Below are 16,475 nucleotides of genomic sequence, written 5' to 3'. Positions count from 1 at the left end.
AAATGTTGAATTACCTCCCCATACACCTCCATCTCTGGCTCCGGACTGAATGACACGGTGGCCACGCTGGTGTGGGTGTGGTCCTCCCCGTCACACACCTTGGTTACAGAAAGAAACATGGAGATTACATGGTTCATACACATAATCCATCTCCTAGTAAAATTTTAGTTTGCCTCATAAGGCGAAAAGGGCAGATACATATATTGATGAAACAAATTTAAAGAACCCTACAATAAACATTTCACAAACCTAATCAATACACATGTGCACACAGAAAGAAAAAGGTAACTCTCTGGAGAAATATTTTCAATAAATAAATTTTGTGATTTATTAGACTATGAAGTTATCCAGGAAGCTTTTCACTCCTAATATTGTGTTAAAAAAGCTATGAATCATAAATATTGCTAAACTCCATTATGCATCAAAAACACTCATACATTGGACAAGATTTCACTGAATAGACCTCAAGAAAACGATGTAATTATGAAAAGCAATGAGAACTATGTGACATACATCAGCAACTGAGTTGGGCACAAGCCTCTCCCTGCCTACAACCATGATGATGTCATTCCCACTGCTCTTCAAGACGTTGACAGCGTCGTAGTGGTCAGCATCCTTCAGGTCCTGGCCATTAACCTGGTCAAAGGGAGACAACTTTTCATGATGCCACTTGAGGAATAGTTTTCAACAAAAGTTATCCACCTTCATATATCACCTCAGATCATCCATGACCTTAATTTTATTTTCCCATGATTTGCAGATCCATTTTGATAATGCCAATTCAAATTTCTTTGTGAAACAAATTCAGCAGTTTTCTGTTCTGATTAAATGACATGTGCACATCAATGTCCATTTCAGACTATCCTGTATTTATGGAGTTCCAGAGGTAACATGATTGATTCATATATCATGTCCACCCTCCAATTTGGATTCTTGCAGTTCTTTGTAAATATATTTTGTACCTTTTCATCTACATCTACTGGCTCAATTCCCACTGGCTGCATAATCCATAACCCATCCATGTAGAGATCAAGAATATTTTATTCAAAATACTGAAGTTAAATCAAAGAATGAGAAGGGGATTCATCATCGGCCACCATTATGATCACCACTAAGACTCACTGATATAAGTTTGTCGCCTTTCAATATGCCCGACTTCCCTGCAGGACCTTCCTCCGAAACTCTTGAAATAAATATACTCTGAAACAACAAGATGATAAATCTGACATGAACAACAGTTCCGTCTGTCCATAGCACATCAAATCATTTTCATCAGATCTTAACACTTTCACATAACCTAAGACTTGTCAGCCTCTATTGATATGCAAGAACAGTTTATTTTTCACTACATTCACAAGATGTTTGTATCAACAGCTGACTATACTACAAAGACGTATAAAAGAAAACAATAAAATATCAACTTTGAACAAGATTCTAAACACAGCCTACATAGAAATCATATTTCAAACCAACAATTCAAATGGTATCTTCGGCAATGTTACAGAATACACACCTCATCGTCTCCTTTATATGGAGTTGACCCCCTTCCCCCTGCAATGCTGACCCCCAACCCCTGCCCGGGTTCACGGCGTATGGTAATAGCCACCGCCTCTTCCTCCACCTTCACTGGGACGTGCTGTGTTGTCAAGGACATCGTCTCATCTTCTGGAGGCTGCCACAAGATAGGTCACAACATCTCACAACCATAGTGTCTCATGGCACAAGGAACCAAAAGTGTCCCCAGAATGAAAAATATCTTAGAAATTTTATATCAAGTACTTGGTATCTATCATAAGCTCTTCAAACTTCAAAATCAGAAGACTGTTACATATTCATGTCAAAAAGGGGATAACTGCATCATTTAGGAGCAATGCAAAGAACAGGTTGAAATACAGAATGCTTATAAAGCTGTAAGAAAAATACTGGTTGTAGTCATAGTTGAGTACCCAGTAAGATGGGTTGGTAATGCGAATGTGAATCTTCTAAGACCTAACAGGCAGCTTTTGTTGCAAACTCTGAGAGATTTGACTGTACACTGATCCACTGATGGGTAGTAATGTCATGGAATATTGTGCTAACTAAATTACCATCACATTATGATCACATTATGATCACTACTTTATCAACAAAATCTGACACTCACTACAACTGAGTACCTACAAGTAAATCTCCCTGTCCCTAAGACTCAAGCACAGACTCCCAATACCCTCTCAATCCCCATTCTTTGTGTAGATGGTAGACTCACCGCTAAATCAGAATCTACAGCTGCTTTATCCTTCTGTGCAGCGGCTTGTGCAAGTATTTCCCGCACTTTCTGCTCAGCATCCTCCTTGCTGCTGTTCAGGTTGATACGCTTGTTCTTGAGGTAGTGGGGCGTGTCGCGGCGGCGGAGTCGGTGGTCCTTCTCGGGCTGCTCCTCTATGTCGTCAGCAAAGCCCACCTTCCTCTCACGCATGTCTTCCGAGTCCTACAGCAACATCAACACCTAATATCATCCATTGTCTGGTGGGCATTCCTTAGAAGTTGATGGATGACAAAGTAGACACATCTTCAGGACAACAACTTCTTTAAAATACTGTTATTGTTATCTTCCGATATAGATCCATATACCGTTTTCACGCAAGACTGCTAAGTGTAATATCATCCAATTTTATCTTGTATGCTTAAAATTTATCATCTTTGTTTAAATATTTTTTGTCTGTGTGTTTGTTGACAAGCACACACAATTAAATCTACTATGTATATATTCTTACATATTCTTATTTTGTCTCCATATATATTATTATAGTCAATACGAGAAAACATGGTAAAGTCCTCAAGTTCCCAGCTATATGACAACAGCCTGTAAATACTTGAGTCTGAACCAGACAATCCAGTGACAGTAACGATCCATGCCAGTGGGTAAGACGACATGCAATCAACCAAGTCACTGAGTGTGGCTGGGTACCAAGTCTGTCCCGGACTCCCCACAGAGTTTCACTGATAAACCCCAGACCTCAGTATTTACTGTCTGGGCATCTCGGACTCACATTATCACTATATTCATCCTCGCTCCTTGTCCCATCTGCATCTTCATCAGAGTCGTCAGCCTTGCGTTCCCTCAGCTCCCCGCTTTCATGTGACGTGTCCATGGCCCGGTCATCTGACATCATAGTGACCGGGGCGATTGTCACACTCTTCAGGAGGGGCTGTGTTTCCTTCGGAAGCTCGTCTTCTTCTGTTGATGATTCCGACTCCACCTGAGGGGGCGGCGGTCCTTCCAGTTCAGGGGCTACAGCAGACATCATTATTATCATCATTATCATCTCTCACTCATAAATACATCTTCCATTTCTCAGGCACACATAAATACAATTGTCAAGCACACAATTAAATCTACCATGCATGTTTTCATATTTTGTCTCCATATATATCATTATAGTCGATACAGGGAAACATGGCTAAGTCCTCGAGTGTCAGTATGACACCATAGCGTCAGGTTCCTGTCGGGACCAAAAGGTTCCCACATATAAACCTAATAGGGGTCTAGTTAACGTGGTTCGACTTTTTAATTATGTCTAGGATAGAAATTAACAATTGCCCGCTAGCTCAGGGCTAGTATAAATTCCTGTGGCAAGTACAAATTTCCACATACTTTCAACATAACAAGGGCATTTTAACTTTACCCGGACTAGTGAAGCTTTTGAGTTTAGTTCTAACCCTCATCTCAGTCGATTTGAAAATAATCCTTGAAACTTGTTAATAGCATTGAAACAGTCATTATTCCAAGAAAAAGGTGAGTAGACTAAAACATAGTTCCCTTGCTTAAATCGGTTGTTACCTTTGATGATCTGTGGTGGCTCAATAAGCATGGCAACCTTCCTCTCGGGTTTGTCATCAACCGATGAATGGTCATCTTCTGTCCAGCGTGGATCATTGTCCCTCTGTGGCATGAACGCCTTGTCCTGGAACACATTACACACCAATGAGTGTATGCATGGTGGATCAGGGCGGGGCAGATTGCAGTGAAGGCAGGTTTTGAAAATAACAGAAGTCCACTAGTCAGAGAGAGCAGAATTCAGGAAGGACTAGTGACTTTTCCATGTGGACTACCGCTTTATCATTAGGTAGAAAACAACACTGACAGGAGTGGGGGGGGGGGGGGGGGGGATAAAATTTCTAACCCTGTTACCGTCTGAGTACAGCAGTACCATGACATGTTCACTGATTACGAGTGCTTATAAGGATACTATTCAGGATGGAACACTTTTCTGTTTAACACCGCTCTCAGCAATATTCCACCTATATGACGGTGGTCTTGAAATAATCAAGTCTGAACCAGACAATCCAGTGACTGACATCATGAGCATTGATCCGCACTGTTGGGATACGATGACATGCATCAACCAAGTCAGTGAGTCTGACCATCCGTTCCCGTTAGTCGCCTCTCATAACAAGCAGTCGCCTTTTAGGGTTGTTGAAGACCTATTCTACACCGGATCTTCACAGGTCTGGAAGCACTTAGATAAGGATATACTTATATACTTATGTACTATTGACATTCCAAACCTGTTGACATATGCTATCACTGTTCATGTTATCACCAAATTATAACATAACAAAAACTTTGCATCATAAAGGACTGACATGTTCGCAGAGCTAGTCCTGATTGACACAGGGAGGTAAGTGGAAAGGCAATGAGGGCTACTCGTATTGGACACTGAGGTGATGCGTGTGGTTAGGACAGCCAGGTAAGTGCTGTATCTTCTCCTCCAGGAGTAACCCATCTCTGCAGTATCCAAACTTGGCAACAACTTCAGCAACCATTCCTCATCATTACTTCATGTGTTTGTTTACATGACATTCCTCCATTACCCGTATATCCATACAGCTGCTCTGTGGTGTTATAGTGATGGGTGTCTGTTTATTCAGGAAATGAGTGAGTGAGTGAGTGAGTTTGGTTTTATGCCGCTTTTAGCAATATTCCAGCAATATCACGGCGGGACACCAGATATGGGCTTCACACATTGCACCCATGTCAGGAATCGAACCCGAGTCTTCTGCGTGACGAGCGAACACTTTAACCACTAGGCTATCCGACCGCCCCAGTCAGGAAATGAAGGCTGTCTATAACACAAGGACGTCAAACCCTGCCCTATCTTTGTGTGAAGCCATCACCTAACATGGAAGCAATGTCGAGTAGATGTCCGCCAGGCTGTCGCACATGTTGCAGGAGATATATAGAGAATCTCACCCTCATGTCTTTTGATATCAAATATTCAACGCAAGTCAATGAAAGTTTAAAACTCTGGGCTTGCCAAGGAGATTTAAACTCTCAACAATGATTGTTGTATATTTGATATCAAAACACATGAAGGTGAGATTCTATTTATTGTCAAAGTTATTCTTCCAAATTTTCAGTTTGTATAGAGAAATAACCTGTGTCTTGAGTGTACAAATTACTGCTGAGCAGCATCAGTGTCTGTGAGATAAGGGATGTCATTTTATTGTGATGTCATGGTGATCACTGATGTCACAAATTATTTATGACACAACTGTGGATAGTTTTGATGATAAACTGCCAATGTGAACTGAGAGTTCATTGGTGTGAGCAATCACTGGCTCCCCTCTTGCTTGAAGCAGACTGTGGCTTTAATCATTGGTTAAATGAAGCAACAACACCACAAAGCGACCATGTGTATTCACTGGAGATGAAGGAACATAGTGTATACACCCCCCCGTGGAGTACTGATGATGGCAGCCATTAGATGGAATAACTAGAAAAAGGACCTAATACTGTCAGCCAGACAAATGTCATGGATAGCAGAACAAGAACAGTCTTTGACATTAGCCTGGAGTCTGAAGACCAAGCCCCGAAAGTTCATTATGCCGCTTTTAGCACACATTTACTCAAGCAGGGATTCAAACACAGCCCTCGACATGACATGGATTGCTTTAACCCATAGGCTACCCCATGGGATACGACCAGCACAGGTTGCTGGGGAACTATTCTAACCAGGAATCCCCAATGGGGTACGACCAGCACAGGTTGCCGGGGAACTATTCTAACCAGGAATCCCCAATGGGGTACGACCAGCACAGGTTGCCGGGAACTATTCTAACCAGGAATCCCCAATTGGGTATGACCAGCACAGGTTGCCAGGAACTATTCTAACCAGGAATCCCTAATGGGATACGATCAGCACAGGTTGCCGGGGAACTATTTACTCAAGCAGGGATTCGAACACAGCCCTCGACATGACAAGGATTGCTTTAACCAATAGGCTACCCCATAGGATACGATCAGCACAGGTTGCTGGGGAACTATTCTAACCAGGAATCCCCAATGGGGTACGACCAGCACAGGTTCCCGGGGAACTATTCTAACCAGGAATCCCCAATGGGGTACGACCAGCACAGGTTGCCGGGAACTATTCTAACCAGGAATCCCCAATGGGGTACGACCAGCACAGGTTGCCGGGAACTATTCTAACCAGGAATCCCTAATGGGATACGACCAGCACAGGTTGCCGGGGAACTATTCTAACCAGGAATCCCCAATGGGGTACGACCAGCACAGGTTGCCAAGAAACTATTCTAACCAGGAATCCCTAATGGGGTACGACCAGCACAGGTTGCCGGGGAACTATTCTAACCAGGAATCCCTAATGGCATTCGACCAGCACAGGTTGCCGGGAACTATTCTAACCAGGAATCCCTAATGGGGTACAACCAGCACAGGTTGCCGGGAACTCTTCTAACCAGGAATTCCTAATGGGGTACGACCAGCACAGGTTGCTGGGAACTATTCTAACCAGGAATCCTCAATGGGGTACGACCAGCACAGGTTGCTGGGAACTATTCTAACCAGGAATCCCCATTGGGTACGACCAGCACAGGTTGCCGGGAACTATTCTAACCAGGAATCCCTAATGGGGTACGACCAGCACAGGTTGGTGGGAACTATTCTAACCAGGAATCCCCAATGGGGTACGACCAGCACAGGTTGCTGGGAACTATTCTAGCTCCGAATCCCCATTAGGCTCAATGACCCACTTAAGTCTAGGGAAACATATAAGTTTAGTGAGACTTGTATGGGTTGCAGACAGCAGTTCATACATCCAGACTAAAATGCATGATACTACCACCTGCCTGGATGAGAAAATCCTTGGTTAAATATTCACAGCGACATACATTAAGTGCCCAACTTCAAAAAGCTACAGATACTGATACTGGTGTTTGAAAATATACTTTAAGTCAGATCAATTTATTTTATTGTTCATGTCTTAATATTTCTATCTATTTGATTGAATCAATCTTATTGTAAAAAAATGTTTCTTGTTTTTTGTCAAAACCTTTTTTTCAGGAACTTTCATCAGATAACAGTGGCATGGTAACAAAGAACATCTGAACGGAGTTGACCAGACCAAAGACCCTTACCCTGTCATTAAATCTGTCATGCAAAACATACAATGATGAAGTTTCCACAAAATGCAGAAATAATGTTTACTGATATAGCTACAGGCCAAGTCAAGAGGAAATAGAAATAGTGTCAAATGAGCACATGTATAACACAACATAATGAATGCTATTCACAAGGAGCAAAGTAATATATCAATTGCAGTGTAGTGTCTCAACAATCTCACCTCTGCAGTTTTTTCATTGTGGGGAATGACATGACCGTCGATGCCTTTGTTCTGTTTGACGAACTTTGCATGCCGAGCTTTCAGTTCTTTAGGATGTGGAGTGTCATGGCGTACAAACGTGGTCTGTGGGAGTAAGTGGAGGCAGATATGACATGCAGACAGGCAGATATTCAAACAGACATTGGCAAGACAGGCAAACAGACCAACAGACATACACGAAAGCAAACATTGGGTTCCACCAAAGACAAGAAAGATAGCAAAGACCATTTGAGAAACTGCCAAACACCTTGTGTCTTCAGGCAGAGTATTTGTGTTTTGAAAATGTAAATTAATTGATGAAAGTGTCATACTATGCATCAATAATGTTTAATAGTTGGTAACTGTTTGGCCTATGGTTTAATAGTTATAATGTCAGGGTAAGTGACAAGATTCTCCAATATGGAGTCGATGCAGCATAGAAGCTTGAACAAACTGCCTCATACCCTGTGCCTTCAAACACGTTACCACAAAAGTGATCCTTGTGTGTTTCTATCATACTTAATTTGGAATTTCAATAGTAGTGTGAATTGAGATTTCATTAATAATGATAATAGAAACAATATGTTGATTTCCACTAGATAATTATCAAATCGATTTACTAGCACTTAGGCACACCTGTTACCAAATAGGAGATGCATATATTTTCGAAAGATTACATTCACTGTATTTAACGTAATAAGTGCCCCGTTCTATCAAGCGCCCACAGCGATATTTGATAATATATTGGCTAGTGAACAATCCCAATTAGCACCCCTTCTGTATGGTCAGTGTACACAAGACTTACTTATTTGTGTATGATATGCACTTGTGTGTTATATGCACCCTTAATTATGGGCAATTAAATTTTGAAAAAATATATCTGTTGTGTATAATACGCAGACTTTTCTTATGTATCATTTCAGGCTGTCAGCATAAACCACAAAATTTATCTTTTAACTGTTTCACCAAAATTCTATTCGAATAAGAGCCCCCTATTTTTAATTTTGAGAGGGCTGTGGGTGCTTATTACGTCGAATATGGTAACTCATTATGAAAACATAAAAAGAATGTGGGTCAAACATAGATACATGCAACAGATAATGGATAATTGAAGAATATAAGACAAAACTTAAATAATAAGATAAGTGATGCATAAGTTGTATGGAGCAAGAAGACTTTCAAACATTGCTTAATTACAGGTATTACTAAAGTTACAGCAGGTGTTATTAGACGTGAAAGTTTTAGGAAACAGGAGGCTATATGTATGTTCATGTGTACCAAAGATCTCTTCATTGAAGTTTTCATTGACATGATATAAACACATCTACATCAAAACATGGGCTAAAACAGTGTTAAAATAACATACATTATTTGCAAGAGATTATAGAATGTCCTTGTAACAAATTCATTAATTCAAGAGCCATAAAATGCCATAGCTACCTCTGAGTCTTCATCGGATTCCCTCTCATGTTCAGCAAACCTGATAATACTCTCGCGCTGATTTCGTTGTGTGCTGTCCGTCCAGCTGAGTCGACTGTCGCCATCTGTTGCCGTGCTGCCGCGCAGCAGGTTCTCTGTCAACAACACAACCATATCGCTACAAGTCTACGCTTTAAGTCCACTAGTCATTATAATGATATAATATAACAAAACCTTTAAGATGGCAAATTTCTACTAGTTCTTATAATGCCGTAACTTTTGGAGATTTTGGCAAGGACTAGAAGACTTGTGCCAATTTGTAACACTGGAGAGGGCTTAGTTTGTGTATCCATGCAGAACCAGCATGCTAAGAACACACTAATTATAGGTCACAGGAAAAAGTGTCGATAGCGCTTTCGCTAAATGTGCCTCATGGGTGTCAGCTGGTATGTGTTTGCATTCACTGTGAAACTATCATGAATCGGCAGTCGTTGATGTCATATTCTAAATCTAATTCTATATTGCCAATATGAAGCGGTGTTGCCAAGAATCCTCCAAGAAAGGGTGTTACATGTCAAACAAAATTTATTCCCATTTTCCCCGAATGGGAATACTGCTGCAACATTATTAAAACTATGATACCACTGCACTGAAACCTCATTGCCTGACATCATCGCACAGTATGACATCATCAATGGAATGGAATTAGTTTAGACATTTAACAAAGAAATGAAATTTTGACCATACGTTCTTATTTGTGGGTGCAGAATTGTACAGGAGACAGTCCACTCACTCATGCTCTCTGTGACATTTAACAAAGTAATGAAATTTTGACCATACGTTCTTATTTGTGGGTGTAGAATTGTACAGGAGACGGCCCACTCACCCATGCTCTCTGTGTGGAAGCCTTGTTGAGGGAGCAGGAAACAGGTGAGCACTTTCTGTCCTGTCCGCTCATCGAAATCGGTCTGGAACTTCAGCATAGGCTGTGCCTGGTTCTCGGACAACCACAAGGCCTTCAGGTTGAGGTTCATGACTGTGATTGGCAGATACTCCAACCTGTAACAACAGACAGGGCACTCTGTAACAACTATGTATAACAGTAATATTAACACTGATAGCATTCCACATGGCGTTACTCAGGTGTAGGCAAATCAATGACCAGTGTTAAAAGGACTGGTCCAAGTTTAAAATTTGTCTCTCATTTGATGATCCTTCAAAATACTGTACATATTTATAAAAATTATATTCTTATATTTCTTATAGGTTTTCATGACTTCTAGTTACAGACATGATGAAGAAAATCTGAGTTGCTAATGAAATGCCAGGTCAGTCAGGTTTCACAAGCATTATATTTTGACAATTGCTTTGGCCATACTTGTTCCGGCTATATGTTCTGATGTAGCTCACCTGTTCCCTGAGACATCTAAGACGTGTACTTTCACCAGGTTGCCCAACTCCTGCGGTAGCCTAAGCAGCTTGTTGTCTCGCAGGGACAGGACCCCCAGTTTGGTGCATTTCCCCAGCTGCAGAAGACACACACACAACATACAGGTCACGCATCTTGGCCAACGTACACAATCTCAAGCATATTCCTAACAGCTTTTGGTCTCTTTGCTTGTTGTGCAACATTGCACTAACAGTTGAAAGTCATTGACAACTACACAAATAGTTCATGTGTAAATCACAAAACATTGGATGAAGGTCAAAGTAATATTTCAGGGTCATAAATTATTGTATAATGTCGCACTCAGGTATATTCCAGAAGTAGGAGTATGGTCTGTAAATATTCTGGCCATGCACAATCTCATTAAAATCAGACCTTAATTCTCGCTACCGCTGAACAAAGATCTGAAGACATCCCATAAGGGGTCACGTCAGAACGACTTTTCATCCGACTAATCAGAGCGTCACTTACCAGATTATGAAAGTGACAGTTGGAATATGATTTCTACCTCGAATTCATAACACAGGGTATTCCGAACGATACTTACGGGTTTAACTACGACTGAATCCATACAATCTAGATCATCTATTAGCCATTCCAGAATGTTCTTTTGTTCAGGTTTCAAATTTGTAATCGAGAATTTGTCAAAATATGTTTCGAAGCATAGTCGCCAATTTAAAATTGGTGCCGTAAAGCACAAGAAAGCTCCCTTCTGATTGGTCAATCCATTGGTCGGTCAAAGTTCGCGCAAGGTCGGTCTGACGTGACCCGTAATGGGATGTCCTCAAATCTTTGTTTAGCGGAAGCGAGAACTAAGATCTCATTTTAATGAGATGGGGCCATGCAGTCCAGTGACGGATATTATGAGCTATGATCCACAACCTTGGGCTTTAATGACACACAATCAAGCAAGCCACTGAGCAATGCAATCCGATCCATAGGTTGCTAGTTCTAACCACAAACCCTTTGGGAATGCAAACAACTAATTGCTTCAGTGTAAATATTGCTTTATTTAAGGAAAATTACCATAATCATTAAGTTTCAATATCAGATGCTTCATAATTATTCGAAATGAAGGCAATTCAGTTCACACTTCAGATGTGAAAGTCCTTGATTGCCTCCGACAGCCTTCTGCAGCAGCATGGGGTCAATACCTTGCTGGGCAGAAATATCTGAAGAGACCCATCAAGGCAGGATGGCAATGTATGACTGCACATGACAAAACAGCAATTCATGTTGAGCAATAAACAAAATAAATACTGCTTACCTCTATTGGAATTTCTGTAAGTCTGTTTCTATCTACATTCAAATTAGACAGATTTTTTAGCTTTCCTATTGTTATTGGCAAATCCTGAAATGGAAAAACTTGTATTTAACATTTGTTTTGAAACCACTTAAATTTGTTTGAAAAAGTCTTTAATCATAATGTAATCTTCATATTATTTACAATTTGTTCAAAAGTCAAGAATGAGTTAGGGAATGAATATATTTTACCTATCCTTAACCTTTCAGGTAGATCTATGCATTACATCCACCCATATACCCTGAGTGTTTCCTAGTGTTGCCCATTCTCCAGATCTCCAATCAGCTAGCCAATCAAACCACACTACGGACGTACATAAAATCTTCTACCAGGGCCCTGTTCCACAAAGCGATCTTAGTGCTAAGATAATCACAACTCCCATGTGTTAACATTTACTTACTGCAATTGTAGCACTAAGATCACTTTGTAGAACAGGGCCCAGCCCTCATCTGAATATTGTTTGTTGTTTAACGCCGCACTCAGCAATATTCCAGCTATATGACAGTGGTCTGTAAAGAATCGAGTCTGGACCAGAGAATCCAGTAATTGACATCATGAGCATTGATCCACACAATTCGGATATGATGACATGCATCAACCAAGTCAGTGAACCTGACCACCCGATCCTGTTAGTCACCTCTTATGACAAGCATTGTCGCCTTTTATGGCGAGCATGGGTTGCTGAAGACCTATTCTATCCCGGATCTTCATAAATCATCTGAATACGGAGTGAGAACAAAACTAGCAGCCCTGAATACCAGCAGCAGCTGGAAGAGGGCTCTGTGTCATGTACCATAAAATAGCTGACTAAAGGATTTACATGTATCCCTTGGCTCGAAATGTACAAGCAACTTGCTGGGTGTGTGTTTCAGTAAAGTGTCCACGATGATTATTTAGACTGCCATGCTTGAAAAGCTTCACAATGACACTGAATTCTGATTGATTGAATTTTACATTCTGCATACTCTTCCATATTCAAACCATAAGAAACTTGGTGCAAATTATGAACTAGTCCCTGTTGCATCCCTCCCTACAGCATTATATAGGACTGTGGTCTGATCAACCTTCTGGTCAATCATACATGCACAATACTTACTGATAATAAGTTCTCTGTTAAAATTAGTTCTTGTAAATTTTCACAGCTGAAAAATAAGGAGAAAAAGTATAAAAAGTGTTCCATGTCATTTTCAGTAATTAGCACTGAACTAAGGCGTTAAGTTTGCTGTAGTTGATTATAAATCTGTTCTTAGACCATTACACATCAAATTACCTGCGTTGATTTAGTTTCAGTTAGCATTCATGTAGTAAACAGGCACCCTCATGCGAAGTTTAAAAACAAGGAATCAGGAGATGACATATCCCCCGGTCTGGTGCAATTCCTAAATGGATTTTGGCAGCTAATACCCCAATTTTGGTTCACTGCCACTGGACACCTTCAGTTTAATGAAGAAACAAATAATGCTGTTCAGCATTTTCCAAAATCCCAAATCATCAAAAGGCACTTAGTTCACCACCCGGCTGATCTGTATAGCAAGTTTAATCTAGAAATATTCAACGGTTTTGGAGGTCTGCTTCGGAAATGAGCACTACCCTCATTTTCTGGAAAGTACAACTTGTCGTCATGAAGAAATAAAAAAATAAAATATAAAAATCTTTAAAAGGGACCAGTTCACCACTGGACTCATCTACAAAGAAAGTCTCAGCAAGAAATATTTTAAATTTTTTTAAATTCTGCTCGGGAAACGGAAGAACAGACGGACAGATGGAGATATAGGGATCAGCATGTCTATCCATCTGTCCTTTCGTTTCCAGAGCAGAACTCCAAAACAGGACTGCGGGACATACTGATTGTTATTTCCCCACACACACCCTTTCCAAACTGAGAGATAAAAAACAGAATTTTATTGCAACATCCTATGATTTACTCCATTTGGAGCAAGTGAGTGTGGTTTTTTGCCGCTTGTATCAATTTTCCAGCAATATCACAGCAGAGGACAAAGAGTGAGTGAGTTGGGTTTAACGCAGCTTTTAACATTATTCCAGTTATATCACAGCGTGTCAGCTTAATGTGGGAGGAAAGCCCAAAGTGATGCAGGTCTCAGATGTTTACCACCTCGGTGAAACCCACGAGGACAGGTATGGTGCTGACAAACCTAGAAACATAATCGGGGCGAACCGGGATTCGAACCCACAACCATAGGTTTCTGGCGTGCCCAAGGGACGCAACTCTGCACAGCGAATTGCGGTGCCTTAGACGACTGGGCCAAGAGGACAAAGACATGGGCTGTACACATGGAACCTGTGTGGGGAATCAAACCCAGGCCTTCAGTGTGACATGCACATGCTTTTACCACTTGGCTACCCTGCTACTCCTGTTCCATATAGAAGTCGTCAATACATTCACAAATCGCTTGTAAGTATGTATGTTTCAAGATGCAATTCCCAAAGAAGCCGCTTGTTTTACCAACTATTTTCCTTGCAAGACCTGCCTACCTTCCTATGTGTGGAGTCAGGGCGATCAGCCGGTTCTGATCAACTTTCAAGATGGCTAGTCTCTTCAGGAACCCTGAAACACAAGATTCATCACGTGTCAACACACTGTTTATTCTACAGGGATGTGACTAGAAACCTTCCAATTCAATATTCAGGTTTTGTGACGACACAAATAGTTTTTTTGGTTGTTTTTGTGATTCATTGTAAATGTAACCATAGCATAACAAGGACTTGAATGACTTTGAAGAACAGCAACAAAACCATGTTTTTGGGCCGAAATTGTTTTTTTCTTTGAAATGCACAAAGATGTGGAAATGGGGGACCCAGTCCCATGCTTTATCACTGACTGCTATGTAACAGAGGTGGAACCGGACAAACCAGTGTTAATAGCTGGAGCAATGATCTACTTCATCGGGGTACAAAAGTTGAAATTAAGCAGGAAAGTCAAATAGGTACTTGTCATTATCTTAATGTTACAAAAGAAACAGTTAGAACCCTAGATTCAATGTATTCTTGGTGATGGAGGAACATTGTGCACAAAGGGCCGTGAAGTGTCTGATGGGTGCCCTCACGAATGGCCTACCTATTCCATCAGGCAGGTATTCTAGGTTGTTCTGAGACAAGGAGAGGTCAGTCAGATTGTGCAGGCCACCTATCTCCTCTGGCAGATAGTCCAGCTGATTCTCAGAAACATCCAGCTGTGTCAACCTCTTCAGGTTGCCGATCTCCTGAACACAGAATGAAGTGTTTAAGGCAAAGACAGAGCATCTGTCAATATAGAACATAGACTGATATTTCATAGCATTAACACAATAGTTAACAGATACTAGCTACTTTTTACATTTTAGGTACTACACAAGGAGATACAAAAACAAAGTTCATTGATCAAGCATCTCAAAACATAAGTGTAGGTCACTGATTACCATACAAAACAGTTCATGTGTAAATCACAAATCATTGGAAGCAGGTCAAAAATATATTTTTTATCATTAGAAGTTGTTTGATGGAAAACGGCACACTCTGCAATATCCCAGCTACATGACCACAGTCTGAAAATAAGTCTGGGCCAGACGATCCAGTGATTATCTGTTGACAAGTCACAGGTCCAAGATGTTGGGCTATGACTTAAAGACTGTCATGCTTTTGTATCTTAGATATCTTTACTCCAGAATAGTGACAGACCCCAGGCCTGTATGTAGCAAAATCTGTGTGGATAGCAGATGTAAAAAAACTGCTTGAAATTGTTTATATCACTTGTCTATCAGTTCTTATCTAGACTGCATGAAATACATAAGCTGTTAAAACATTTAATACATTGATATTTACAGACAACACTTATTTTCGTTTACTTATTTATTACACATAATTCTAATATGACTGCTGATTTTGTATTAGTCGATACCATTATTACCAAAAATGGTACAAAAAGGAAATGAACTGGATTTAGCTCCTTCAGTGTCAAAGAGAAAGACACTTCATTCTCCTATGTTGTAGCTCAACACAGTATTAGTCAGGAACCATTAAACTTGAGGAAATATGTCACAAGGTGTTCTCCAAAATCTCGATAGAGACAAATTGGTCTTCCCTTTTCCAGGATTTCAATCATTTTTAATAGGACAATCATTCCTATTATTACCTATTACAGACATATTGCAGAACTTATCTGCCGTGGGCTATAACATAGATCACCCTGACAAACAGCCCATGGTGCTAACTGTTCTACCGTTTGATTACCAGGATTTGCCATTCCAATCAAAATTAGGTTAAAAATGTTGAACTCATAACCAGTCTTCAAAGAAAAAGTGATATCACCTAATTTAGATTATACACGAAACTGCCACTATGCTGACAGGTATATTCGAGGGCCAGATAGACTAGCCTTCAGTCAAACAGAAGCACACATCATTCGACACTGTTCCTCTATTACGTTCAAAGGGCACCAGACTAATGATATATCTCTCAAGCAGTTCCATTAGTTAAATAGGTGTATGTCTCCCTGTCTGGGGGCTGAGCTCCACCTGCTGGGGAGATACTCACCACTGGCAAATCAGTGAGGTCATTACAGTCCAACCACAGCTCTTCCAGAGATGGTAGATGACCTATTGTGTCCGGCTGCAAGTGGGAGAGAGCAATATGAAACATGGGCATCATCACAACATGGAGAGGGACT

At 40.7% G+C, this 16,475-nt stretch overlaps 1 protein-coding gene across 23 annotated transcripts in view; it reads right to left on the bottom strand.

The window, feature by feature from the left end:
- LOC124147884 (protein scribble homolog) overlaps window positions 1-16,475 on the bottom strand; it is a 122,524-nt gene that overhangs the window by 65,358 nt on the left and 40,691 nt on the right. For all 23 annotated transcript variants that reach the window (XR_006862892.2, XR_006862893.2, XR_006862894.2 and 20 more), the window contains exons 6-21: window positions 16,343-16,417; window positions 14,889-15,033; window positions 14,306-14,378; window positions 12,909-12,954; window positions 11,777-11,860; window positions 10,473-10,588; window positions 9,949-10,121; window positions 9,084-9,217; window positions 7,626-7,748; window positions 3,821-3,944; window positions 3,030-3,271; window positions 2,246-2,467; window positions 1,514-1,672; window positions 1,123-1,200; window positions 514-636; window positions 15-98 (exon numbers count right to left, since the gene is read on the bottom strand). Coding sequence is in view for 20 of the 23 variants with exons in the window: in XM_046518705.2 (XP_046374661.2) it covers window positions 15-98; window positions 514-636; window positions 1,123-1,200; window positions 1,514-1,672; window positions 2,246-2,467; window positions 3,030-3,271; window positions 3,821-3,944; window positions 7,626-7,748; window positions 9,084-9,217; window positions 9,949-10,121; window positions 10,473-10,588; window positions 11,777-11,860; window positions 12,909-12,954; window positions 14,306-14,378; window positions 14,889-15,033; window positions 16,343-16,417 (2,001 nt within the window). In the remaining 3 variants the exon portion in view is untranslated. The remainder of the gene's footprint in view (window positions 1-14; window positions 99-513; window positions 637-1,122; window positions 1,201-1,513; window positions 1,673-2,245; window positions 2,468-3,029; window positions 3,272-3,820; window positions 3,945-7,625; window positions 7,749-9,083; window positions 9,218-9,948; window positions 10,122-10,472; window positions 10,589-11,776; window positions 11,861-12,908; window positions 12,955-14,305; window positions 14,379-14,888; window positions 15,034-16,342; window positions 16,418-16,475) is intronic.

The sequence above is a fragment of the Haliotis rufescens genome, unplaced genomic scaffold, assembly GCF_023055435.1.
Source record: "Haliotis rufescens isolate VD_foot unplaced genomic scaffold, xgHalRufe1.0.p SCAF_1, whole genome shotgun sequence".
In the NCBI taxonomy this organism is placed as follows: Eukaryota; Metazoa; Mollusca; class Gastropoda; order Lepetellida; family Haliotidae; genus Haliotis; species Haliotis rufescens.
Note: the sequence above shows the minus strand (reverse complement) of the source record. Positions and strands in the feature narration are given on the sequence as shown.